At 46.1% G+C, this 26,618-nt stretch overlaps 1 protein-coding gene and 1 long non-coding RNA gene across 8 annotated transcripts in view; both read right to left on the bottom strand.

Moving 5' to 3' along the window:
- Nucleotides 1-4,770, bottom strand: part of BBS2 (Bardet-Biedl syndrome 2) — a 30,951-nt gene extending 26,181 nt beyond the window's left edge. Inside the window, exon 1 of the mRNA XM_059903932.1 lies at nucleotides 4,494-4,770. Coding sequence (XP_059759915.1) covers nucleotides 4,494-4,610 — 117 coding nt within the window. The 5' untranslated portion in view covers nucleotides 4,611-4,770. The remainder of the gene's footprint in view (nucleotides 1-4,493) is intronic.
- Nucleotides 4,771-8,628: 3,858 nt separating this feature from the next.
- The window catches only part of LOC132353060 (uncharacterized), a 73,292-nt gene continuing 55,302 nt past the window's right edge, over nucleotides 8,629-26,618 (bottom strand). For 2 of the 7 annotated variants that reach the window (XR_009498944.1, XR_009498940.1), the window contains 4 exons: nucleotides 24,509-24,776; nucleotides 21,433-21,574; nucleotides 18,277-18,407; nucleotides 13,743-17,546 (listed from right to left, as the gene is read on the bottom strand). This is a non-coding gene — a long non-coding RNA (uncharacterized LOC132353060). Of the gene's footprint in view, nucleotides 9,281-13,742; nucleotides 17,547-18,272; nucleotides 18,408-21,432; nucleotides 21,575-24,508; nucleotides 24,777-26,618 lie in introns of those variants that run through there. The other 5 variants (XR_009498943.1, XR_009498942.1, XR_009498945.1 and 2 more) reach the window with 5 other exon arrangements.

Raw genomic sequence — 26,618 nt, 5'->3', positions numbered from 1 at the left:
TTAAAAAAAAAAAAAAAAAAAAAAACTGGTAGTTTTAAGGTCTGGTAGGTAATAAATTTGTCTTAAAAACCTAAACTGCGTCACACAAAGCAAGCTTCTTGAAGGCTTTCATAGTCTACACTAGTAAGACAGAATTAAATAATTAGCTCAAAGTTAATTAATTTAGCAGTTTCAACTATCATAAATATAATCATCTGAGTATCCCTACAAATCTTTAAATTTCCTTGGGCTTCTGTAAAAGGAGGTTTAGACTAAAACATGCATTCTCAAGAGGGGTGATACTGCTCTCAGGACAGGTAGCTGGGTTTGGGGTTGGGGGGGATCTTAGACATTAGAATGGCTTCTGGCCTCCAAAGGGTCTTTATAAAAACAGATATACTGTACATCTGTGGTATGAAAATTTCATTAGGGAAACTTTCATTTTCTGAAAAAAGCTCCATGGGAGGCAATATGGAAAAAAAGAAAAGGATGAGAAACTGCACTAGAGATGCCTTAAGCCCCTTCCAGTTCTAAAATTTGCTAATTTTAAATGAGCATTTCACCCCTTGGTATAAATCTGTAACCAGGCGAGGCCAGTTTGGCTGCTCACCACTCAAAAGGCCAATACTCGAGAGGCAAGTTTTGGTGGAAAAGGAAACTTTGCTTTACTCAAGAGGCCAGCAACCTGGGAAGATGGTGCACTAATGTCCTAAGACCATCTCCAAGTTGCCAGTTAGGAGACAAAGGTTTTACAGGCAGTGTGAGGGAGGGGTCCGCAGGGTGCATGAGCAGCTCGTGCACAATTCCTGGATTGGTTGGCATCAAGCTGAAGTTTCAAGCATCACCTATCTTCTGGCTTCAACCGGTCTGGGGTCTACATGCTTGTGATCAGCAGTTTTCATCTGGTAGGAGTCTGCTCCCTGTAAAAACAGCTTAGGATTGTGTGTCAGACTTTTATAGCTTTCAGGGAACTGGGAGTTGGGAATTCCGGTGACTCTTTATGGCTGGTTTAGAGTCTAAATTGTTGCCAGTTTCCCAGCTCAACAGCTTGCTTCTCCATCTTCACATTCCTAACCATTAACTCTTGAGCCAGCCTTCTGAGACTCAGGGGAGGCCTGGGAGACTAAAGCTTTTCTACAAACAAGAGGCAGGTAGAGGACATGAAGGGGAGGGGTCTGTCCCAGGAAGGCCCCATAGCGTCCTGCTTGGTTACAATGCCTGCTTTTCTTTGATAATCCTCAATCCTGAGGAGGAACAGGTGTGGAACAAGAAAGGAAAGTCTGGGATAGAGAAGTTAATCATAAACTCAGCAGAGGAACTCAGTTTTAGGGGACTCGGTTTTAAATCCAAGCAGGATTAGTTTTAAATTATTATCTAAACAAGGTAACCTATTCGACAAAAAATAATTTTTAAAAGATTGGTTAGAAACATAGAGATAATGTGTTTAGCTACTGAATATTGTGTTCACGTTCTCATTTGTGTAATACTTTATAACATGCTTTTATAAACATTACTGCATTTGGTCCTCACAACATTTGGTCCTCCTGATATACAGAGGAGGTCAGAGGGGTTAAGGCCCTTTGCCAAGGTCTCACCACTGATAAGTGACAGGGCTAAGATGCAAGCCTGGGGTCTGGCTCCAGTAATCTCCAGCCACATCTTACTTCCTTTTATAACAGTTCTGAACAAAAGAATTCTTACAGGGTCTTCTAGTAATTGGGCTGAGAAAGAACAGGAGGCAAAATAACCTATGGACTTCACGTTAACTGTTATTGGGATGAAAAGAGTTTGGAGGTTGCTGTCAAGAGCAAGAGCCCCAGGAGTCTGGTTTCTCCCTAGTTCCCCTCCTGCTGTTCTCTGCATACAGCAATCAGTGCTCTGGAGACTCACCTGTCCCTCAGGCTCAGCCACACAACAAATAGACCACTCCCAGTGCCTTCAGCCAAAGGACTGGCTGAAGTTCACAGACCTGTTCTGGCTGAGGGGGTGTTGCTGACAGTATAAATTCCAACTAGGCCCTCCAACTCCATGGTGAGAGGAAACATGTCCCCCGATGAACTAATGTTCATCCTGCAAGAAACCCCTTTTTAAACCATCCTTGCTCAGGTTCAGAGACCAGATCCCAATAAGTCAGCCCCCCATTCACAACAGAGTCCCACTGAAAATGACAAAATCCTGTTTCTAGAGACATGGGCCCTGACAGTCAAGGAAGGCTTTAGCCTTACCTGCAATGTCTGTTTTTAAAGGAAAATATATTTGTGTATTATTTGGATCATAAAATAGTACCAATTTTTTCTTTAAGTCTAAAGATAAAAGATCAGGTCAGAACTTTTCAGATTTGTTTTGAAGTTCTGAATATAAAGTGTCCAATTACACAGGACATAGGAACTTCTCTCTCTCTCCCTTTCCCCCCCCCCCCATCTCCAGAAAGAGCCTTAGAATCAAGTGCCCCTGCCTCCCACTCTAGGTCACATTCTAATGAAAGTGGTTCCATAGAAACCTCTGCCTGACCTTCCCGCTTCCACTCCTACACTCCCCTCCCTGCATCTCTGTTGCAGCACCAGCCAGTAATCCTTTATCTAAAACATAAACCAAATCCCATCATGCACTTTATTAAAACCAAGGTCTTTACCGTGGCCTACAAGGCCCTATATGATCCAGCCGCTGGCTACCCCACTGCTTCCCTCAATCCATTCCAGCCCCAGCAACTTTCTTGTGTTTCCGGAACACACCAAGTATATCTCTACCTCAGAGCCTTTGTACTTGCTGATACACTTACTCCACCTGTCTGCAGGGCTTGTTTCCTCATTTGCTTCAAACCTCTGACCCACAGTTATCAGAGGTCTATCTGATCACCCTGTCTAAAATAGCAATCTCCCATCACCCCCAACCCCTTACTCTGTTTTTCTCCCATGGAGACAGTGTGTTTCTGTTAACTATCTGGCTCCCCCTCTCAAAGTAACCTCCAAGGGGATGAGACTTGTCTGTCACCTTCACCGTTGTAACTGCAGAGCTAAGAACAGTGCCCAGCACATAGCAAGCCCTCAATAAATCAGGGGCTGAGCTAGTATCAATGGGATCTTTTCAGCCCACTTATGTAGCTGCTATGCACCTACAGCAGAACCAATATGAATTTTTGGTATTTGTCAGTGCCTACTAACACTATTATGTACGAGGCTCTGTGCTAAATGCGTTCCTCCATTATACAACTTAATGAAAATGAATCATTACTTTTTACTTATGTATCCCAAGGCATGGCATATGAGAAAACATACAACATAGGTGGCAGTGTCTCGAAAACTATAAATCATTATATAAATGTTAGCTTATTAAATCCACACTGGGTCAGAGAACATGCACTCTAATCTCATTTCTACCGCTTTCCAGTTGAACAGCCTCAAACATTGCTTTGAACCTCTCTGAACCATTATTTCTAATCAGTAAAGTGGGAGTAATAAGAAGAAAATAACAGCTAACAGTTAGTGACCACTGCCTATATGCCAAGCGCATGACATGTATCAGTAGTAACTTAATCCTCTTAGCAACCCTATGTGGTAGATACTAAGTACCTTGCCCAAGGCCATGAACTTAGTAGGTACCGGAGCCACAATCTGTGACACCTGTGCTATATGGCAGCGGTTGGCAATTTAGCAAGGATGCTGAGATGATTAACGTAATAAGGTTTTGTACCTGTTAGAAGTTATTACACTTGGCGTCATAGTATTCCATGTTTTTGGGGCATGCCTCCATCAACACACAGTATCTTGATTTGCCTTGTCTGCTGTCCTTCTGGACTATAAGCTTTCTGAAAGTCAGGACTCCAACTTTATCTCTGAACCCCCAAGATCTAGCACGAAGGAGGTGTCCAGTAAGTCTGGTGAATGCTGAATGACCATATCTTTTTCGTCTCTGTGATTCCCACACCTTGCCCAGCACCTGGCACACAGTAAGCCCCTAAAAGGTACTTAGTAAATAAATTATAGGAAGACACGCGACTGTACATGGATAAAGATCGAAAGTGCAATTTTAATCACTTAAGTTAAGGGTCTTTGTGATTTTTTTTTCCCCCGTAAAGTTGTTTGGCTCTGAGAGGCAGTCTGAGATAGTAGGAGTTCCAGAGCGAAGGGCAGAGGCCCTGGGCTCTAATCTGGGGTCTGCCATTATTGCTAACCCTGACCAAGCCATTCCCGCTCTGGGGTCTTCTCTTCCGTAAGCTCCCTGTCTGTAGAGAGACACCAACATTGTCCGAGTCTAAGTGCCTGAAGACAAGTTAACTTGTCAGAAAAGCCGTTAGCTTTTTCTGAGCTTAGCTCAGAAAAGCCGTTCTGCGTGATTATTCATGGTTTGTGCGCAGGACGGAGAGCTACGGAGGCTACTAACCCGTTGCCGGGCAACCTTGGCTGGGGGCGGAGCCTGAGAATGAGGAGCTGGACTGCAGGAACCTAGCGGGCGGAGGTCGTGGGGACTCCAGGGGCCCGGGCCCCGTGCGGGTGGGAACGTGTGGGAGCGGTTACCTTGCCTGTTTGGGTAGCGGCCGCCAGGCACGGGTGAGTCCCGTCGTAGCGCCCGACAGCCACCATGCGGGGGATGATTTTGTGGCGCAGTTTCAGGGTGAACACAGGCAGCAGCATGATGGCGACAGCTCAGGAGAAGAGGGCTAGTGGTCCGATACCGGTGCAGCGAAGCCGGCCTCACTCACGGCGGTGAAGAATGGGGGGACCGGGCCGGGCGGGAAACTGAGCGGGACTGAGGTGGACCCCAGGCCACAGCCTTTTTCTGCGGCTGCGCAGGCCCGCCCACATAGTTCTGCGGCTGCGCGGTCGGGCCTCAGGCTCGGCTGAGGCTGAAGCTGGGTCTCAGTGGTGGAGTCGTGTCTCTTGCAGCTGTAACTTAACCCGCGTTGGATTCGACTCAACTAACAGGTCTACAGTGGCGGTGTCTGAGCCAGCGCACCCCTGGGGCTTCTTCTAGCACTAAACCAAGCTGCTGCACCGTTGGAGAGTACGCGCACGTCAACTACACTCCAAAGGGTCATTAATTCAAGAAATATGCCTTGAATGTCTGCTCTTCTCCTTTAGCTGTTATGTTGATGCCCGCAGTAGTTACTAAATGTATCGACTCCTTAAAAAAAAAATGTTTTAAATTCTCACCTTTAAATGGTCCATGGCCCTTTGTAAGATGCTCTATAAATTTTAAATGCGAACACGAAAAATTGAAAAGTCATTAAACTTCTTGACATTCATTCAGATAATTTTTGAGGGTTTACTATGTGTCAGGCACTGTTCTAGACAACAGAGGTATGGTAGTTAACATGAGACAAACCTCTGCCCTCCTGGAGCTGACCTCCATTTTGGGGGAGACAAACACTAACTGAGAAATACATGTGGGAGGTCTTTTGGTAGTAAGTGGTAAGGAGGGAAGAGGGATAGAAGTTTGGAGGGAGTGCAGTTTTAAATAAGGTTGTAGGGAAGAGACCTCACTGAGAAAGTCACGTCCAGGCAAGAACTTGAAAGAAGTAAGGGAGTCAGTTTTGAGGAAGAGTGTTCCAGCAGAGGAAATTCAGGTGCAAAGGCACTGAGGAATCGCTCTGGCTGCCTTCTGGAAATAAACGTTTAGGGCTGAGGGACAAGATGAATGGGAAGCAACAGACGAGACTGAGAAGGAAGCCAAGTGAAGAGAGTGTTGCCAGGAGTAGAAAAATAACCGTGTCAGATGCTGTAGGTGGGTCTTGAAAGATGGGTTCTAGAATATTCTTGATATTTGCATTTTGTAATTACAGCCGTACAAATGAGCATCTTTTTTCAAGCGTACTGGGGGGGTGGGGGTCTGTGACTAGTTGTAATCTCTTCTGGAGATAATGTCAAAAGACTAAATTTGGGCTTCCCTGGTGGCACAGTGGTTAAGAATCTGCCTGCCAATGCAGGGGACACAGGTTCGAAAAGATTAATAGTACTACTAACTATTAAGATTAATAGTACTACTTCTGGGGAATGTTGTTGTGAGAATTAGACCAACGAATATAAATAAAGGACTTGAAGCAATGCCTGGCACTTAATAAGGGATCCCATTAATGGTTAATATCATTGTTATTATAAGGTTATTATTATTACCTATAGCTGAAAAGGCTGCTTTTGACTTGTTAGGGTTGCTATTGTAATAAAGTTGGTGTCTTTTTTCTTTTTTTAGCAGGTAGCTTTGTTCCAAATATCCTCTCAGCACTGGGGTTAGAAAAACCAACCTCACTAGTCAAGGTCTGGTGGAGCTAGGTGAGAGACCAAGAATTTAGATCCTGACTTACAGGGGCCATGCCTGCCACCTGCCTCTACCTCTGTGTCCTCACCTCGCCTATGCAAAGCACCCACACTAGAGGGTGTGCAGGTGTAAAGAATGGAGGCTCTCACACATTAGGACTCAGGATTAAAGGCCTAGACAGAGGCGGGGTGAGAGGGCCCCCAGGACCTGTGGCCTCCACTAGTCTAGTCACAGGATTGACGTCTGGGAAGTGGAGTGGGGCAGGGGAGCAGCTAGAGAAGGATATTTGCCTTCATCTTTACGCACTGTAGTGTTGGCTGTTTTCATAGTGAGTTTGCTTTACTTTTGTAATTAACACATATGCACAACTTGAAAATAAAGGAGTGTGAGGGTGGGGACTGTCTGTGAACTTCAGAGATCCACAGCCTCTCCCTCGCCCATTGCCCCAGAACCTGCCGATAAAGGACCCCAGGTTTAAGTTTCCCCAAACTTAAAGGGAGTGACCATTAGGCCGTGGAGGGGCAGGGGCCGGGGACCACTGGGGCAGAGCAGACGGCACAGAGCCTGGCTCTGTGAGAACGGTTCACAAGCAGCCCTCCCGGATGCTCCGTCCTTCAGTCTTTCATCACATGACTCCCTGGTAACTCTGGGATGCGTCTGCTGGGGGCCGTGAAGGTGAGGCCGTTCATGTGGGTCTCTTCTGTCAGCCCATTTCACACGTGAAATGAGGAGTAGAAGACTCACGTGCAAAGCCACTTCACAGCATGTCACTTACACAGAACAGAAACAGCTAACCTTTGGTCAGCAGACAGGGAAAAGCTAAATAATAATAATAATAATAATAGGAGCTAACATCTGTTGAACACTTACTATGTGCCAGACTCTAAAATATTTACTTGTATTTTTATCTCACTTAATCCTCATAATAACTCTATGAGAGAGGTAATATTATTATCCCCATTTCACAGTTTGCAGAAACTAATTTCAACTCCAGTTTTCCTCTACTCCCCACCTTATTCCACCCCAACCTGCACATTTCACTGAACTGGTAGGAAATGCCATCCATCAGTGTTAGGTACCCCCCATCACCCACTTTACCACACCCCAACCTCAGAGAGACCCATCAGAACCAGGGAGGCCTACTGATGCCATAAAATGGGGGAAGGGGTCTCTGACCCCCAGTTTCCTGTGGTTGCTGCCAATATCCTTGTCCAAGGTCTCAGTGGTTTCTTGTTATGGGGGGTTCTCTGATACTTCCATAGGACTTGAAACGCCCTGGAGAGGCGAAAAATCCCAGCGCCCAGGGTCCCATATCCCTCGAAGCATCATTGCCTTCTTCTTGGGGCTCTTGCCACATCCCCAGGTGAGGCTGGGGTCCACAGTGGTGCTCAGATGCTTGTAGCTTAAGTCTGTGAATAACCTCAGGAAGAGATGCTGAAAGTCAGACTAAGTGAGAAACACTTATATTGAAATGGAACTTTTTCATCAAAATTCATCCGCTGTGCACTTAAGTAATTTTATGGTACGTAAATTATGCCTCTAGGAAGTAGTTTTTTTTTTTTTACATTTTGAAATCAAAATATAAGCTCATGTCACTCCCTTACATAAAATCCTCCAATGGCTTCCCATTACAAGTTGAACAAAATCCAAACTTTTAACTTGGCCTACAGAACTCTGGTGTCTGTGAATCATCCCAACACACCTCATGGTCTCACCTCAGGGCTTTTGCACTTACAGTTCCCTCTGCCTGGAATGCTCAGCCCCCAGATCTTGTCAAGCCTGGCTCCTATGTGTCAATCAGATCTCAGCTCAGAGCTCCCCTCTTCAGAGAGACCTGCCCAGTGCCCCAGCCCTCGCTTGCTCCATCTCTCTCACTCTCACATCATTCTGCTTTATTTTCTTCATAGTGTTTCTCTCTTTCTGAGATGATCTTCTTTATTTATTTCTTTACTTGTTTTTTTTGTCTCTCCACACTAGAATTCAAGTGTCTTGCCCACTTTTGGTAGGGGATCCCAGTACCTCCCTACCCCCACCTTAAGAGAAAGAAAGAGAAATCAGGCAGATGGAGGTCAGTATATTACTTTTTCCTTTGTAAGAAGTGATAATGGAGGGACTTCCCTGGTGGCACAGTGGTTAAGAATCTGCCTGCCAATGCGGGGGACACAGGTTTGATCCCTGGTCCGGGAGGATCCCACAGGCCGCGGAGCAACTAAGCCCAAGTGCCACAACTACTGAGTCTGCGCTCTAGAGCCCATGAGCCACAACTACTGAGCCCACGTGCTACAACTACTGAAGCCCGCGCGCCTAGAGCCCGTGCTCCACAACAAAGAGTAGCCCCCGCTCGCCGCAATTAGAGAAAGCCCACGCACAGCAACGAAGACCCAACGCAGCCAAAAATAAATAAATACATTTATTAAGAAAAAAAAAGAAATGATAATGGAGAAGGTGACTTCTATTTGCCAGAAAATGGGCTTCCTAATCCTGAACGCCAGAATCAGGAGATTTGTTCATCACTGGAAAACTACAGGCCAAGTCCTGGGGCAAGCCTCTTTCACCACCCTTGGGGGAGTAGGCAGGCCAGCTCTCGGGAGGCGGCCGAGCTGTACACCCCAGGAGACAGGGCAGAGCAGGCCAGCTCTCGGGAGGCGGCCGAGCTGTACCCCCCAGGAGACAGGGCAGAGCAGGCCAGCTCTCGGGAGGCGGCCGAGCTGTACCCCCCAGGAGACAGGGCAGAGCAGGCCAGCTCTCGGGAGGCGGCCGAGCTGTACCCCCCAGGAGACAGGGCAGAGCAGGCCAGCTCTCGGGAGGCGGCCGAGCTGTACCCCCCAGGAGACAGGGCAGAGCAGGCCAGCTCTCGGGAGGCGGCCGAGCTGTACACCCCAGGAGACAGGGCAGAGCAGGCCAGCTCTCGGGAGGCGGCCGAGCTGTACACCCCAGGAGACAGGGCAGAGCAGCATGAGCAAAGGACACCAGGACTGCTGTGCAATGTTCTTGCTGCCTCCGCAAAGGATGCTCCAGCCTAACGTCGTCCAAGTGTCTTCAACAGTTCCTGGTACATAATGGATAATACTAAATATTTGGTGAATGAATGATGTCTATTCAAGTATGTCAATATTCACGTCTTAAATAACTCACTTGGCAGGACTTACTAAACCGCCTTACAGTTCCTTCCACCCGGAATGCTCAGCCCCCAGAGCATTTCAAGCCTGACTCCCATGTGTCAGTCAGATCTCAGCTCAACGCTTCCCTCCTCACAGAGGCCGGCCCGGAGCCCCCATCTCTCTCTCTCATGACCCTGGTCCACTCTGTAGGACCGGCCTACATAGCTTCTCCCCACTGAAAAATTCAAAACAGATTGTATGGTTTTGTATTACTGGGCATTGAGAAGTGACGCCTCTTCCTTTTTCTTATTTTGTACCATGACACCCACAAGACCACGCTTGACATTCTCGGCGTGATCTGAGCACGATTCATGATTCTGGGTGAGCTAGAGTCTCCTGAAGCGAAGAAGGGAAGCCATGAGGGAATGATTATCATTTGCACACATATGAGGACCAGAGTTATTATTTTTTTATAGAAACAACAATAAAGCAATGCTTTAATGCATCACATTCTCAGTTATTCAAAGACTTAGTAAGTTACATTTAAAGACCCTTTAAGAAAGTAAAGATTTTTGTCTAGCAGGATTCAAATATTATAACAGCCTTGCCAAACAATTCGCTCAAAGAAACAGATTTTGATTAATTTTGTTGATGTTCTTTCTAATACTCTCTGGCTTTAAGCATAAGCTTCTGATTTTGAAATCTTCATGTAACTTATATGAGTTGTGATTTTTGTTTTTAATCTGCAAATCTACTCTCCTTAATCTTTTTGTTGTTGTAATTGATGAAAAACTACTCCCACTTTCATCTCCACCTGCCAAGCCCACGGTGGCAAATGGTATTGATTGATGGGGAGGCGTGACTAGAGGTGAGCTGACAATGACAAGTCAGCTCTGCCAGAGCAACGAAGACCCAAGAGTCTTCAAGTTACTTTGAAATTAGAGGAGGCCACACAGGATGCAGGAAGCCCAGCATCCAAGGAGCAGAGGAACCGGTTCCTGGCCCAGCCACCCCCAGGGTTCAGATCAAAGCTGATGGCTGGAGTCTGTCCCAGTTTCCAAGGAGTGTGGTTTTTATAGCCTCCTGGAGCCATACGCGGGTGTGGGCACTGGACGCTGGCTAAGGCTTGTCTCAGCTTTCGTAACCACCTATTTGGGCAGTAAGACAACCTCTGGGGCACCTGCTCTGGAAAGTTTGAGTTTTTCTACCTTCTTAGGAGCTCCTGTAGCTGAAAGCAGTGTGCAGCTTTGCAGATCTGAGCATTCTTTTTTCATATTTATTTATTTATTTGGCTGCATCAGGTCTTAGCTGCGGCAGGTGGGATCTTTCATTGTGGCGCGCAGCCTTCTCTCTAGTTGTGGCGCACGTGGGCTCCAGAGTGCGCGCGGGTAGTTGCCCCGTGGCATGTGGGATCCTAGTTCCCCAACCAGGGATCAAACCCGCGTCCCCTGCGTTGGCAGGTGGATTCCTAACCACTGGACCACCAGGGAAGACCCCATATCTGAGCATTCTATCTTCAGGGAGCAGAGCAAGCTGAAGGGAACTCCAAGTTCCATTTCTACAATCACGGCATTTCCCAGTAGGAAGAGGCCAGAGAGATTGCCAGCCCGGGCTTCTAACCAAGGCAAGAATCACCATCCAGCCCCTATTTGAATACTTCCCGTGATTGAAGGGCTTATGACTCACATGGAAGCCATTACATTTGAACATGTTTCTCAGAAATCTCTTACTTATATTGGGTCATGTATCCGTCTCTCTATAGAAATAGACAGATTGACTTCATCACTATCCCCATGTGGGCTCCTCAGGTGTTTGAAGATTTATCATCTTCCCTCCATGGCTTCTTTATGCTGAACACCCCCAGGTGGATCCTTCAAGGGTTTGGGAGTTTGGGGGGATGAAATTCCTAGTTCCTTTACCTACCTGGACACACTTAACCATTACTTCTTTCTTAAGGAGCCTGCTTTGAGAGGAACTTTAAAGCAGATGTGACATATTGTGAACCCTCTCCTCCTACACACACAGACGTCCTTTCCCTCCACCTGCCTCAAGCTCCCAGGGACAAGGCCAAGGTGTACCACACAGAGAACAGGGGTGTACCACACAGAGAACAGGGGTGTCAGGCAGCCGTGAAATTCTCCAACAGCGACACCAGGAAACAAAGATCAGGGCTATTTTTTTGAAAAATAGACAAAAGCAAATGACCAGAGTGCTAAGGCTTGATGGGTCCCTGCAAGACACAGAAGACGTGCTCAAATGGAATGGCGAGAAACTGAATGACGGTGTGGACAGGACTTGGGAAACCAACACGGGAAAAGGAGGCACCTATTATGGGCTGAATTGTATCCTCCCCCTCCCACCAAAAAAAGGTATGTTGGATTTCTAACCCCCAGTGCCTCAGAATGTGACCTTATTTGGAGTTGGGGTCTTTGCATAGATAATCAAATTAAAAGAGGTCATTAGGACATCATAATCCAATATGACTACTGTCCTTAAAAGAGGGGGAAATTTGGACACAGACACATCCAGAGAGAACGCCATGTGAAGATGAAGGCAGAGATCAGGGTGATGCTTCTACAAACCAAGAGACACCAAAAATGGCCAGCAAACCACCAGAAACTAGGAGAGAAGCATGGAACAGATGCCACTCTCAGACCTCAGAAGGAAGCAACCCTGCCGATACCTCAATCCCAGACTTCTAGCCTCCAGAGCTATGAGACAATATGTTTCAGTTGTTTAAGCCCCCCAGTTTGTGGTACTTTGTTATGGCAGCCCTGGAAAATGAATACACCACCTCTAGGCCTAAAGACACAAGGGAAGGAAACTATGTCTCAGGAGCCCAGTGAGGGTGCGCCTGGCAGGAGCTGTATTCACAGAGATGGCAATGCAAGGAGGGAGCCAAGCAATAAAGACCCCCACTGCTCTCACCCCATCCACCAAGTCTCCTGCAGCGCCTAAGCCAGTGGAAGCCATCGGGCAAGGGCGGTGGGAGATACACATGGAGAATCTACCTACAGGGCGGCGTTGTCCACACTTCTCTTGGGACCTATTTATGTGGGATCCTCAGCTCATAGAGCAGGAAGGGAACTCAGGGGTACCTAATCCAACGCTTTTATTTGACCCCCAAGGAAACCAAGTCCCAAAGAGGGGTGTAGCAATGCTGCCGATTAAATGCAGAGACTAAAATTCAACCCTCTGGATTCTGAGTCATGCAGTCCTTCTGAATATCAGGGCTGCTTTTGGTTTTATTGTTGTTGTCTTGTCCTTTGTCTTTTTAAAAAAGCACAATGTCTTTTTTAAAATGTTTATTTCTGATTTGAATAGGTAATACTTTGATATCATAACAAATTAAAATCTATCAAAGCATATGCAGAAAGATGTGGACAAATTGGAATCCTTGTGCACTGCTGATGGAAATGTAAACTGATGTAGCCACTATGGAAAACAGTATGATGATTCCTCAAAAAATTAATCATAGAATTACCATATGATCCAGCAATTCCTCCCCTAGGTATATATCCAAAAGGTTTGAAAACAGGTACTTAAACAGATACTTATACATGAATGTTCATAGCAGCATTATTCACAATAGCCAAAAGTGGCAACAACCCAAGTGTCTACCAATAGATGAATGCATAACTAAGATGTGATAAATATGGCTATATGTGATAATATATGACTGAACATTATTCAGCCGTAAAAAAGAATGAAGTACCAAAACATGCTACAACATGGAGGAATCTTGAAGACATTATGCTAAGTGAAATAAACCAGACCCAAAAAGACAAATATTATATGATTCCACTTACATAAGGTACTAGAATAGACAGATTCATAAAGAGAGAAAGTATAATAGAATAAAGGTTACCAGGGGCTGGAGGGGAGGAAAGAATGAGGAGTTCGTGTTTATTTATTTATTTTTTAAATTAACACTTTTGCTCTTTATTTTTTTTTATATTTATTTATTAATTTATTTTGGCTGCGCCAGGTCTTAGTTGTGGCATGTGGGATCTTTAGTTGCAGCATGTGGGCTTCTTAGTTGCTACATGCGTACTCTTAGTTGCAGCATACATGTGTGATCTAGTTCCCCAACCAGGGATCGAACTCAGGCCCCCTGCATTGGGAGCGCGGAGTCTTAACTGCTGGACCACCAGGGAAGTCCCAGGGAGTTAAGAGTTTAATGAGTATAGTTTCTCTTTGGAATGATGAAAAAGCTCTTAAATAGTGGTGAGAATTACATAGCACCATGAATGTACTTAATGCTACTGAATTGTATGCTAAAAATGATAACATTTATGTTATGTATATTTTACCATAATAAAAAATATATATATTTTGAAAAAGTGTCATACAATAAAAAGGAAGTCCCCCTCCCACCCCCATCCTCGCCACCAAAATCCCCTCCCTGGAGACCTCCCTGAGACCAATTTCCTGGGTCTCCTGAAGATGGTCTGTGACTGCATAGGTAAGTCGTCTCTTCCTACGTATACCCCTCTCCCTAGCTTTTGTTTTCTCCATAAATGGTAGCATACTACACTCAGGGTTTTATATTTTGCTTTTTGCACTTAACAATATGCTTTGGAGAGCATCCTCATTTTCCTTATAAGACCACAGAGGGTATTCCTGCGCAAAGCCTTTTACACAGAAAGTATTCACATAACATTTGAAGAGGACAACATTTGCATTTTAATAAGGCACAATGTCTTCACTCCAGAGAATGAATTAGGAATGAGAGAATTTCAGAAACCTGCCGAGTATATAATGAGAGGTGAGGATACAGTCTTTTCAGTTCAGCTTAACAAATATTTATGGGGAATTCCCTGATGGTCCAGTGGTTAGGACTCCACGCTTTCACTGCCAAGGGCCTGGGTTCAAACCCTGATCAGGGAACTAAGGTCCTGCATGCCATACAGCGCAGCCAAAAAACCTTCCCCCCGCAAAAAACAAACAAAAAACCCCACAAATATTTGTGGAGGCCACACCAGGAAAAACGTCCTTTGTGAGATGCTGGTATAATAATAGCCAACAGCCATAAAACTCCTAACATGTGGCAGCTTCTGTCCTACGCACATTAACTTATCTAATCCTCAACCTTATGATGTAGGTGCTATTATCAATGATTTCCATCTAACAGGTCAGTACTCCCAGGCATGAAGAGGTAAGTGACTTGCCTAAGATCACATAGCTAATGAATGACAGAACTGGGACTGCACCCACAGAGCGGGCTCTAGGGCCCTTGTTCTTTTTCACTACGCCCGCCGCCCTGCTGCCTCTCAGGCACACAAACATTTATGGAACTTCTCGCCAGGCCCTGGGCTTCCTCCCCAGAGAGATATAATGATACCTTTGACAAAAGCCCCAAGCTCAGGGAGTTAATTGCAACAGAGAACGGATGCAATTAAAACAAAACAGAGAACTGATCGGTGTTAAAAGAGAAGAACATATGGAATGTTCTGGAAGTTAGAGGGGGGATGATGAGGAACCCCGAAATGCCCCATGGAGGAAGTGGCGTCTGGCTATGAAAGGAGGCAATGTTTATGGAGCAGCTGTCCCACACCAGACGCTTGATATGCTGAGTGCTCCCAACAACCTTACTATCACCCGCATTTCATAGGTGAAAAAAACTGAGGCACCCAGAGATGCTTTAAAGGGGTGAAGGGACTTCCCTGGCTGTCCAGTGGTTAAGACTCCGCGATTCCAATGCAGGGGGCACAGGTTCGATCCCTGGTCGGGGAACTAACATCCCACATGCTGTGCAGCACGGCCAAAAACTTTAAATAAATAAATAAATAAATAAATACTTAGAGGAGTTGACTGTTTGGGGATTTTCTTCCAAGGTGATAAATATTATTTTTAAAACAGTGGGGGTGAAGCCAGGATATTCTCCCAGGCTGGTCTCTAGGGTGGGGTCTGGCCACCAGCCTGGCAGGGTGTTCCCGATGCCACTGACATCAGCCCTCCTCTGTAGGGCTATGTGGGCTCTTAAGTCAGCTTGGTGTGAATCACAGCCGACTAACAAGCCAAAAGCACTTTGAAGATGACATTGCCCATAAAAAGGGCTGGTTCCCACAGTGCAGAGACGGTTTGGCTGCGGTGAGGACAATGCAGGAACAGGGTAGGGTTTCCTAGGCAGAGCAGCCTTGAGCCAGGAGGCTCAGCTTCCAGGCTGTTCCAAAAATTTTCTACTCTGGCCCCAGAGGTAGCTACAATCTAGGGCAGAGTTGCCCAAACTTCAGTCTTCCATGCATACTCCCCCCAAATTTTGCCATAACTGCATTCTGCCTGTGCTATAATTTACTTAGTCTTTCCATTACATTGATTCAGTTAAAAATTATTCATCCTGGGACTTCCTTGGTGGCGCAGGAAGTCTTATCCAGACTCCGCGCCCCCAGTGCAGGGGGCCCAGGTTCGATCCCTGGTCAGGGTACTAGATCCCACATGCATGCTGCAACTGAGAGTTCACAGGTCACAGCTAAGGAGCCTGCGTGCCGCGACTAAGGAGCTGGTGAACCGAAACTAAGGAGCCCACCTGCCACAACTAAGACCCGGTGCACAGCGGTAGCCAAGAGCTGCTTGTCCGCTCTGCATGGCTAGGTCTGGAACAAGGAGGCTCAGACTTCAGCTTCCTGGTCTCCTGTGCTTGAGCTCTGGTTCCAGGGCCAGTGCTGCCAACCTTTGCCTAGATCCTGAGGGGCACAGAACCGTGGCGGTCTGCCCAGTGTGGTGTGTCTTGGTGTGGCTTTTCAGCATTGTGCAGCCCAACTGGATCTGACCCTCCAGGTGACAATGACACACACATAGCCCTAGCAGTCTGCAAGTCAGGAGAGGGGTATAGGTTTAAATGCAGGTGGTTTGAAGGAGAGATGTTTAATAAAGGCTTTGATTTAATCTTGAAAAAGAAAGACCTGGAGCAACCTAATTAATTAATTAATTAATTATTCATCCTAAGCACAAACCTTGTGCAATTACAAATTCCATGTGTTAGTTGCATTTCTTTCTAATACGCATTAATGTCAATTAAAACTACTAAAACAACAACGTTTTTCAGCACACCATCTTAAAGCCTCTCCCTTTTGGGAACCCCAGGCTAGAGCACCTCTCTCCCTGGTGAGCAGAGGATTCACTAACCCCACTCCTCCTCTTGCTCCATGACCTTGAGCAAGTCCCTTTGATTTCTCTGGGCCTCAGTTTCCCCATCTCCAGGTTCCTTATAGCTCTTACATAATGAGGTGGTGAAATGCACAGATTCAAGCCATTCAGCCTGGGTTAGAATTCCTGCCTTCCCTTTCTTGGCAGTGTGAGGAGGTCACTAAACTCACCTCTGGCTCAGTTGCACCATCTGTGAAACGGGGACTACTGCACAGGGCTGTTGAGGGACCTTCTCTAAGGACCCTACTCTGACCACCTTATTGTACATGCCACGTGTCCCCTGCCCCCAGCAAATTCTGATCCCTCTTATACTTCTCTACTTGTCCTTTTCTCCATAGCAGTTATTACCTCCTAACAAACTGTAGGATCGATTGATTGATTATGTTTATTCTTTTTTATTTTTTTTGGCCACACCACACAGCATGTGGGATCTTAGTTCCCCGACCGGGAATCGAACCCATGCCCCCTGCAGTGGAAGGGCAGAGTCTTAACCACTGGACTGCCAGGGAAGTCCCATGTTTATTCTTATCTTCCTCCTGCTTTTCCCTGAGAATGTAAATTCCCTGAGAGCTGGAATATTCATCAGTTTTGTTCACTGATGTATCCCAAGCACCTAGACACACATGTGCTTTTTAAATTTGGGGAGCTATTGCAGTTTGCATGTCACCATCCATGACAGAGCACACCTGTTTCCTCACCGTCCTCCCACACAACATACTTCACATTTTGGGATCCCTGCCAATCAGATAGATTTTTTTTTTTTTAATGTTATCTGGTTCTAGTTTGAATTTGCATTTCTATTAGTATAAGTGTAGATGAGTATCTTATCATTTGCTCTAAGAGCCATTTGTATTATTTTTTCTATCATCTCTGCCTGCACTTATACGAATGGTCTAAGTTTTCTCACACAGATCCAGCCCTCCCACAGGGAAACCCATGGCATCGATCTCAGGCTGAGCCCTCTTTGGACCCCTCAGAGGACTGAAAAGAAGAGGATCCATATCTTCTGGTACGTCCAGATCACAATCATGCTCAGTGACTCAAGTCTCCTTTTGGGTTTTCTAGCTGTAAACCAAGGGTGATAATTTACCACAGGTACCAGGAAGGTGACTCAGCCCAGGCCCAGGGCAGCCCCCAGCTCTCCAACCAGCAGGCTGCAGGTGCCTGTCCCACTGGCAGGCCTGTCCTCAGACTTTGCAGCACTCCTGCCGGCTCACCCCAAGAAACAGAACTTCTTAGTCCTTCTGGGTTTCTATTTTCTCCCCACGTCTTTAAAACGCTGTGGTGGGAACAGAACACTTCATTCAAAGGAGGCCCTGAATTGCCCCTTTGTGCTGCATCAATTCCAGGAACCAGCTCAGTATTCTCTGAAAGAGAAAAGACTTGGACAAAAGCTGGCATCCTAAGAACCCTGGAGGCCAGGTCCTCATTAATTAGCCACTGGCATCTTTGCCTCCTTAATATGCAAACAGAGCTTCTGCTCTTCGAGCTCCCACTCAACCCAGCTCTGCGTAGATGTTGATTTTAGAGGGGGATTTTTTTCCCTCCAGCATTTGCAAGGAGAGTTCCACAGACCAGGGCTTTTTCTACCTGGGGACGTGGCTGAGGATGGTATTTCCAGGTGTCAGTCATTATCTTGACCATGCACACATGGTGGACAAAGCCCGGGGTTCGGAACAGATAGACCGGGGTCCAAATCCTTGCTCTGCCCCTTCCCGGCTGGATGACCTTGGCGGATGACCTCTCTGAGCCAGTGTGTTTTCATCCCAATATGGATCTACAATATAGTACCTACTTTGCAGGTGAGATGCTGGTGTCTTGGGATGAAGAAAAGATGCAGAAAGGGTGTTTGGAGATCACAGAAGAGGTATTCATTGGCCAGGCTTTCCTCGAAGGAGATGAGACCAAGGGAGTAACCACTGAGTTCTGGAATGATACAATCAAATCCTATTTTTGGGGGGGTGAAACTCATCAACTTCTTATAACCCTATTATTCTCAAGGTAAAAAAAAAAAAAAAAAAAATCCTTGCCCTGGCTCCTAAGACCCATGTAAGCTGGACCCTGTACCCTCCTAACCAGCAATCCACCACTTGGCCTTGGGCTTTGAGGTGCCAGAAGCGTGGGCCTCAATTCAGGTCTAGGAAAATTTAGAGCGCCCTCACCCCTCCTCCAGCCTCTGATCCTGGAAGCTCCCTCGACCTGGAATATTGCCCCACTCTTGTCTCCACTCTGGCTAACCCTTGCTCAACATTCAGCTTTCAACTGAAGCATCACTTACTTGGGATCAGGGGTGGGGTTCCTGAAACCCAGAGTGGATTATTGGCTCCTTAGACCCCCTGCAATTTCCGTCTTGTATGTGCACTGCATATGTCATTTCTGACTCTCCGTTTTCCTTGCTTCCCTGGAATCCCACAGCACTGCTATCTGGGGAAGGTCCCCTGGAGATGGGGGGGGTGGATATACAACTTGGTGGCACTTGAAGGAACAGTCCCATTCTGAACTTTGGTGGGTATTTCACTCTTGGAAGCTTCAAAGTCATTTTCAAACCCTAATTACCCCACACATTAGAGCCCCAGGGAGTCACCAAACTTGGCCTCAATCTTCCCATTTGCAAATTAGAAAAACTGAGCCTCACAGTTAAAAGCTTGCCTGGAGCCAAAAAGGAAATCAGCCTAAAAGGCGGCTCATTCCTCAGGAAACCACCTGGCGGAGCAAGAACTGGAAGCAGAGAGTACTAGGGGCCTCAGTTTACTTCCCTGGGTGAGGAGACACCCCGCACTCTATAATTCCTTAATTCGCTACTGTGGATTTACTTAGCTCAGGGGCCGCCGAGAGGCAGCACCCAGGTGGGTCACATCCGGCCCTCAAACATGTGTTGTGAAGATCTCAGTGTTTTTTATTTTTTTTTTTTATTTTTAAAAACATATTTATTTATTTATTTTTTTGGCTGCGTTGGGTCTTTGCGGCACACGGGATCTTCATTGCCACGTGTGGGATCTTTATTTATTTATTTTTTAAAGATTTATTTATTTTATTTATTTTTGGCTGTGTTGGGTCTTAGTTGCGGCATGCGGGATCTTCATTGAGGCATGTGGGATCTTTCGTTGTGGCGCGCGGGCTTCTCTCTAGTTGTGGCGTGTGGGTTTTCTCTTCTCTAGTTGTGGCGCGCAGGCTCCAGGGTGCGTGGGCTCTGTGTTTTGCAGCACACAGGCTCTAGTTGAGGTGTGTGAGCTCAGTAGTTGTGGCGCACGGGCTTAGTTGTCCCGCGGCATGTGGGCTCTTAGTTCCCTGACCAGGAATCTAACCCGCGTCCCCTGCATTGCAAGGAGGATTCTTGGACCACCAGGGAAGTCCCCCGTGCGGGATCTTTAGTTGCGGCATGCAGGCTCTTCCTTGCAGCATGCATGCAGGATCTAATTCCCTGACCAGGGATCAAACCCAAGCCCCCTGCATTGGGAGCGCAGAGTCTTAACCACTGGACCACCAGGGAAGTCCCCTCAATGATTTTTAAAGATAAAAGATTTTTTAATAAAAATCTAGATTTGAGAGTTCTCTTGAAAAATCAAAAGGTCTTGCAATACTGGCCAGGATTCCATTTTCACATGTGCAAGGCTGGCTAGAGCTGAGCAGTGACTGCCTCCTTTACACAGGGGGTGTGTTCACCAATTTGCCACAGTCCCCACTGCTCCCTCTTGTCTCCCATCTGGCTCACTTCTCTCATTCATGAAACCTGCTGAACTCTGTAGGTATTTGAATCACAGTTCTTGAAGTATCTCCTCCGCTTTAGTCACTACCTGCTAGCTACACTGGCTTTCTCTGGGTTTCTCAAAAAAGTCAAGCTCTTTTCAGTCACAGGGCCTTTGCATAATCTGTTCTCTCTGCCTGGAACACACTTCCCTCCACCAGTGTCAGCTGAAGGTTACCACCTCTGTCTGAATTGGGTTCCCCTTAATGGATTTGTGATTATCTCTCATATCACATATCACAACTTATAATTATTCATGTGTGTGCTTATTTATTTGTCTCTGTCTCCCCTACTAAAATAGAAACCCAAGGAGGGCAAGGATTGCTTGGTGTTATTGATTGCTGCATTTGCAGCATGCAGCCCAGAACCTGGCCCATCTTATGAACTTGGTAAACATTTGTGGTATGAATGCATGAATGAATGCTGGAATGCATGAGTGGGACTCTGCCAGCTCCATGAGCATCCATTCAATGACAAGGGGCCAATCCTCCCTGTCTTCCGGCAGGGTTAGTAAGAGGATAGCATTTTTCCAGCCTCCCTGTGGGATTCACTCAAGCCCATGTTGGGCAGGCCCATGTGTTCTCTTTTTCCAGAAGCTCTGGGATGAAAGGTGAGTGAAAGCACTTAGGGGCATTTGCATTCAAACCCAGGTACATTTGTCAGGCAAGTACAGAGGACTAAAGTGATCAAAGGCATGATGAGATGACAGAGCTTCAAAACGAGGCTTCTTCCAGATCGAGAAAAGGAGACTTGAATTAAATCTATAAAATCCCAACTGGTTGCAGAGGGAGGGATGATGGACACCCAACCTCAATGGTTAGAAGGAGAGGTTCCACCTTGAAGTTTAAAAGAGTTTAAGGCAAATAAAAGCCACATACACACCCCAACCTATTTTGCTCAGAAGGACCTTATGATGTTTCCTACCCCAAGGCAGAGGTGGGATGGGCCAACAATAAAAACAGGTTTAAGAAGGCTTCAAATTGCTTCAAATCTGTCAGTAGGTGACAGATCTGAGGCTAGGTTGGAGGCCCTTTTACAACCGTGTGGTCAATGTTTGGCCAATGTTGAATGAATGGGATGGCATGAATGTCACAGCAGCATTCCTCTCCTGCAAGTGCCCACTAGACCCTGATCAAAGCAAGAGTACTGAGCTAAAGGCATTCAAGTGATCGCATATTTGATGCTTCTGGTATCTCCAAGCTGTACCTGACTCATGTTGAAAAAGTTCATCTCCCAAGCTTGGGGGTCAGCCACTCCAAGAAAGACAGTCACAGGGAAAGGTTCAGGGAGAGGATTGTGACGATGAAGTAGGTTTGACATTTCGTGCTGGATTCACGGAGAGGGGTCTCTAAAGAGGACAAAGGGATGAAGTGTCAGGAACAGGAATCACCAGGATCTGGTCAATGATCTGCTCCTGAAGTCTCAAATCCCAAGAGGAAGAGCTCCTCATCCTTGGCCACCCCTCAGCTTCTCCTGGCCTCCTACGGCAGCTCTCCCCTCTAAACCCCAGTAAAACCAGAAAGATGAGCCAGAGGACGAATGTGGGACTTGCAGGTGAAAGCTAGGGGTGCTGGAGAAGGCTGCTTGTGAGAAGAGACAGCCAGTTTCTGCTCACCACAAAAAGGACTTTACTGAAGACTAATGCTCCCCAAAAGGGGATAGACCTTCTCCAAAGGTAATGAGCTCCCTGTCACTGGAGGAGTACAAGTGAGACCCCAGAGGCTATTTTCATGGCACTTGTAGATGGGATTCCAGCATCAAGTACTGACAAGGTTCTTAATGGGTGGTCTTGGATGGCCTTCAGAGGGAGGGTATTCAGAATCCCTGACATTGTATGCAAAATTTTTTTCCCTAGGGAAAGTGTTGATAACTTTCTTCAGCTTCTCAAAAGTGTTTAAAAAAATTTAAAAACACTAAGAAGAACTGATGAGGTCACCATTTCCCAAACCTGGCTGCACACCAGAACATCTGAGGAGTTAAAAAAAAAATAGGAGACCCTCCCCAGATCCCACTCCAAGCCCACTGAATCAGAATCCCTAAATATTCGTTTTTCTAAAAAAGTTTTTCCTGGATAATTCTGATACCCTCAACCAGGGACTGGTCTGAAGTCTCTAGAAAATAGTAACCAAAAGTCTTAGTGAATTTTAAGGGACTCTGCACTCCTGAAGCTTTAGAACTCTGAGACAGAGGTCACAAAATAGGCCTATGGGCTGCTCTGGCCTATGGATGTGTTTGTACATGAGGAGAGTATTTTAAAACAATAAACAAACAACTTTGATTACTGTTTAAAAATTGCAATATTTCACACATGTACACAAAATCCAGTTTTCCATTTCTCCTAAAAAATTAGAACAGATGGAAAAATTTGACCCTCATTCCCAAATCCCAATATTCAACTGGAGCTTAGACAATTAGCCACAGTCCCCAGCACTGTCTATGACTATAATCAGTTGACTTTGCTCTCATGCATTAACTACCTAGCTCCCAAAGTCACTTCAGTTTGAGACCCCTATTTGAGGTTTCCCCAGAAAATCACCAGCTTGGGAGATCCTACGGTGATTCCCCAGTTGAGACAGGGGCCGTCTGCTCCTGGCTGAGCTGGGGCTTGAGGGGCCTCAGGTCCACACTTTCCCCAGCCCCCTACCTTCCACCCTGCTGACATCTAGGAGTTGTCCTGTCACTCCAGCACTGGAGCCAAGGACTTCAAAGCCAAACAAGATCCAAATTGAATTGGCACTAATCCTCTTCAGTCTCGACCTCTTTTCTTCTGCCAGGCAGAACCTTCCTGCCTCTGCTGGCTTCCTATTAAAATTAACAAGCGTTGCAGGCAGGCATCAAAGGCAGGGTTGTGCCTTTAATATTCCAGGCAGGCCCAGGCTGTGATCCCAGCCCCTCCCCCTCTTGCTCTCTTCCAACTGAACCGGGGAAAATGGTTCCGCTGGGATTGCCAGAATCAGAACATTGGTCATCCTCGTCTGTTTGATATTTGCACCAAGGAAAATTCCAGGGCCAGCAGAACATCTTCACAGCAATTTTCTTCAAAGTGCCTTGCAAAAACTGGCCAATTATTCTTAAGAGGCACCCTTAGAAAAGTGTGTTATTATCCCCATTTTATTAGCAGGGAAACTGAGGTCAGATGGTTTGTCCAAGGCCATACAGAGAAAGAAGGAGACGGAGTCAAAGCAGTGGCAGCGTAAGTCTATGTCCATCTAAGGCTCACTCAGACCTGTCTCTGGCCCAGGAATTCAGGCGCACCGAGGCGCTCCTGCCCAGCTGGGTTGTCATGGCCACCCCTCCTGGTTCTCACGCTGGGTTTCCCGGACCCAAACTTCACAAAGACATCAGTAACCCCACAGGTGCTGAGGGGAGGTGACATGCTCTGTCATCAACCCCTGACAATGCAGGAAATGACTGCAGTGGATAATTATTCTCCTCTATACAACCCTCAAACTGTTGTCTTTGTTTTTTCTCCCTAACATTAGTTGGGGATGAGCCGATTATTTTCAGAGAACTATGTATTTATACTGGAGAAACCAACAAATTCAATAACTAGGGCACTACGGTTCTGAGTTGTTAGTGAAATCCCTGCCAGGTGTGGGGGGGCTCTGTGGGTTGAGCCTTGGTTCCTCTATCTAAGGGGCCTGTTCAAACAGAAATCCCCAGACCCCAAGGATTTGGAACCGGAGAAAACATTGATCTGGCGAGCCCAGAACACACTGCAGGGGGCTGCAGGGCCTGGGCTGCTGAACTGGCTCCCACATCTTTGGAGGAAAAGCACAGCTAAAAGTGCCTGCAGACAATTCACAATTAGGGAAGTTTCTCCCAAATGTGGCTTTGATCCCAATGCTGTAGACATTTACAGACTGCTTTGGTGCTGGCTGAGGGGTTACTCCTTTAGAAATCTGAGAGACAGGCATCTTCTAAACAGCTGTCTCTTTACCTGCACCCGGAACAGACCACCAGCTATGGCACCTCGTCGCTGTTTCGGGGAAACTGTGGCCCAGGGCAGGGAAGTGAACTTGTGAGTGAGCAATCCCAGTGAGTGAGTTTAGAGGACTCAGTTGCCCTGACTCCCCGGCTGGGCTTCTTGCCCCAGGAGAGAGAAAAGAAGAAACAAGAGAAAAAGTGAGATGTGCAAAGGTAAAGGGGGAATGAGAGAAAAGAAGGAGGAAAGAGGAAGTGGAAGAAGAAAGGCAAGCAGGAGAAGAGGCAGAGGGAGAGATGGGCACAGAGGCAGCCGCATTTATTTCACCATCTGAGCACACACGTCTGTGATGCTCACCAATGGTTTCTTCTCTGGTGTCTCAGCTCCCCAGTTACACAATTCTTCTTTGTACCCTCGGGTAAGGCAGGTGGCACCGTGTGAGGCCCTCGGCGGATGCTTAACCCGAGCAGGTGTTTCTGCGAATGGCCTCACTCCACAGTCACCTAAGAGGTTTCGAAGGCCTTGGGAAGTTTTCTTCCTCAATTCATCACGTGGCCCAGCTGATTCGCACTGTGGATGGACTGGTGGCCGGGACACTTCCCCTCTGGGGCCTCAGGCTCCCAATCTGTAAATGGGGTTGGGATTGAGACAAGGTCTGCACCACATTATTGCCCTTACAGCTCTGGCACTCTAGAATTATGTTAATTCCAGGAATTCTTCTGTTTCCCTCCTTCTTTTTCAAGAATTCTCCAGAAGCATTACAGAGCAAATCCAGAAAGCCTTGCTAGGAATCAACTTCAACCCGAAGGAAGGGTTCCTACACAAAGGGGATAAAGTGCAGAAGCCTGAAATGAGCTTTGCCGACTGGGCCCCAGTGGGCTTGCGGAGGACTTAAGGCTGAAGATGCAGCCTCCTCTACTCTCACCCCCTGCCCCCCGACACCTTGAGTGGTTTTCCTGAGTTTACACCAGATGTTCATCTTTATCAACCAAGGTCACTTTGAGCCTCCAACAGGGGAATTATTAAAAACCAGCAATGTGGGAAGACAGAGACTTGCCACATGTCTGAGAAAATAATATATAGACTGATGCCAAAGTGGGATTGCTTAGCGCTACGTCCTACTGAACGATGGAGGAATGCAGCATTTTAGGAAGACGAGCGGACCACGTAGAGAAGACGTGAGGGACCAAAAGTCTTATGATAGTATGCTCAACCTTGGTAGTAATTAGGGAAATGCAAATCAGCAGCCAAGGATATGCCATTTCACATCTGTCACACTGGCAAAAATGAAGGCTGGCGGTACCAAGTATTAACAAGGCCATGGAGAATTGGGCACTTGAGTACATTGGTCATGGGAGTGTAAACCCCTGTGGTGAGCAATTTGGAAAGACCTAGTAAAGCAGAACAAGCATGTCCCCTTCAATCCAGCAAGTCCACTCCTAGGTATACCCCCTACAGAAACTCTGGCACATGTCACATACAGAAACACTATACGTGGATACTCACTGCAGCAGTGTTTATAACAATGAAAAAGTGGAAAGAAACACCTAAATGTCCATCAACTGGATAAATTGTGAAGTACTCATATAATAGAATAATATAAAGCAGTTAAAATCATAAATCTCAAAACGCAGAGCCAAAAAATAAAATAAAAAATTGTAAGAGGCTACAAAGAGAATGATGCCATTTTATAAAAGGTTTACAAACCTGTAAAACAAGGGTGTGTAAGTTTTATAGATACATATGCAGTAAAACTAGAAGAACATGCATGGGCATGATAAACGCTTCATGAAATTTGTTCCCGGGTTTGGTGATGGAGTAAGAATGAGATTTGGAAAGTTTACACAGGGGGTTTCCACTCTGATTATTTTGTTCCTTTAACAATTGAAATGAACAGGACAATGTTAATATCTAATAACATTGGAAGGTTCTGTATTTAATTTTCTATTCTGATCTGTTTTTGAAATCATCCCGAGTTTAAAAAATAATTTTAAAAAGAGAAAACACCACTATGAGAACAGTATGGAGGTTCCTTAAAAAACTAAAAATAGAACTACCATATGATCCAGCAATCCCACTCCTGGGCATATACCCAGAGAAACCCATAATTCAAAAAGATATATGCACCCCTATGTTCACTGCAGCACTATTTACAATAGCCAACACATGGAAGCAACCTAAATGTCCATCAGCAGACGAATAAAGAAGATGAAGTATACATATATAATGGAATATTACTCAGCCATAAAAAAGAAATAATGCCATTTGCAGCTACATGGATGGGCCTAGAGATTATCATACTAAGTGAAGTAAGTCAGACAGAGAAAAACAAATATCATACGGTATCACTTATATGTGGAATCTTAAAAAAATGATGATACTAATGAACTTATTTACAAAACAGAAACAGACTCACAGACTTTGAAAACAAACTTATAGTTACCAAAGGGGAAACGTTGGTGGGGAG

Source organism: Balaenoptera ricei, chromosome 19 (assembly GCF_028023285.1).
Source record: "Balaenoptera ricei isolate mBalRic1 chromosome 19, mBalRic1.hap2, whole genome shotgun sequence".
Classification (NCBI taxonomy): Eukaryota; Metazoa; Chordata; class Mammalia; order Artiodactyla; family Balaenopteridae; genus Balaenoptera; species Balaenoptera ricei.
This window is presented reverse-complemented; position numbering and strand designations above follow the sequence as displayed.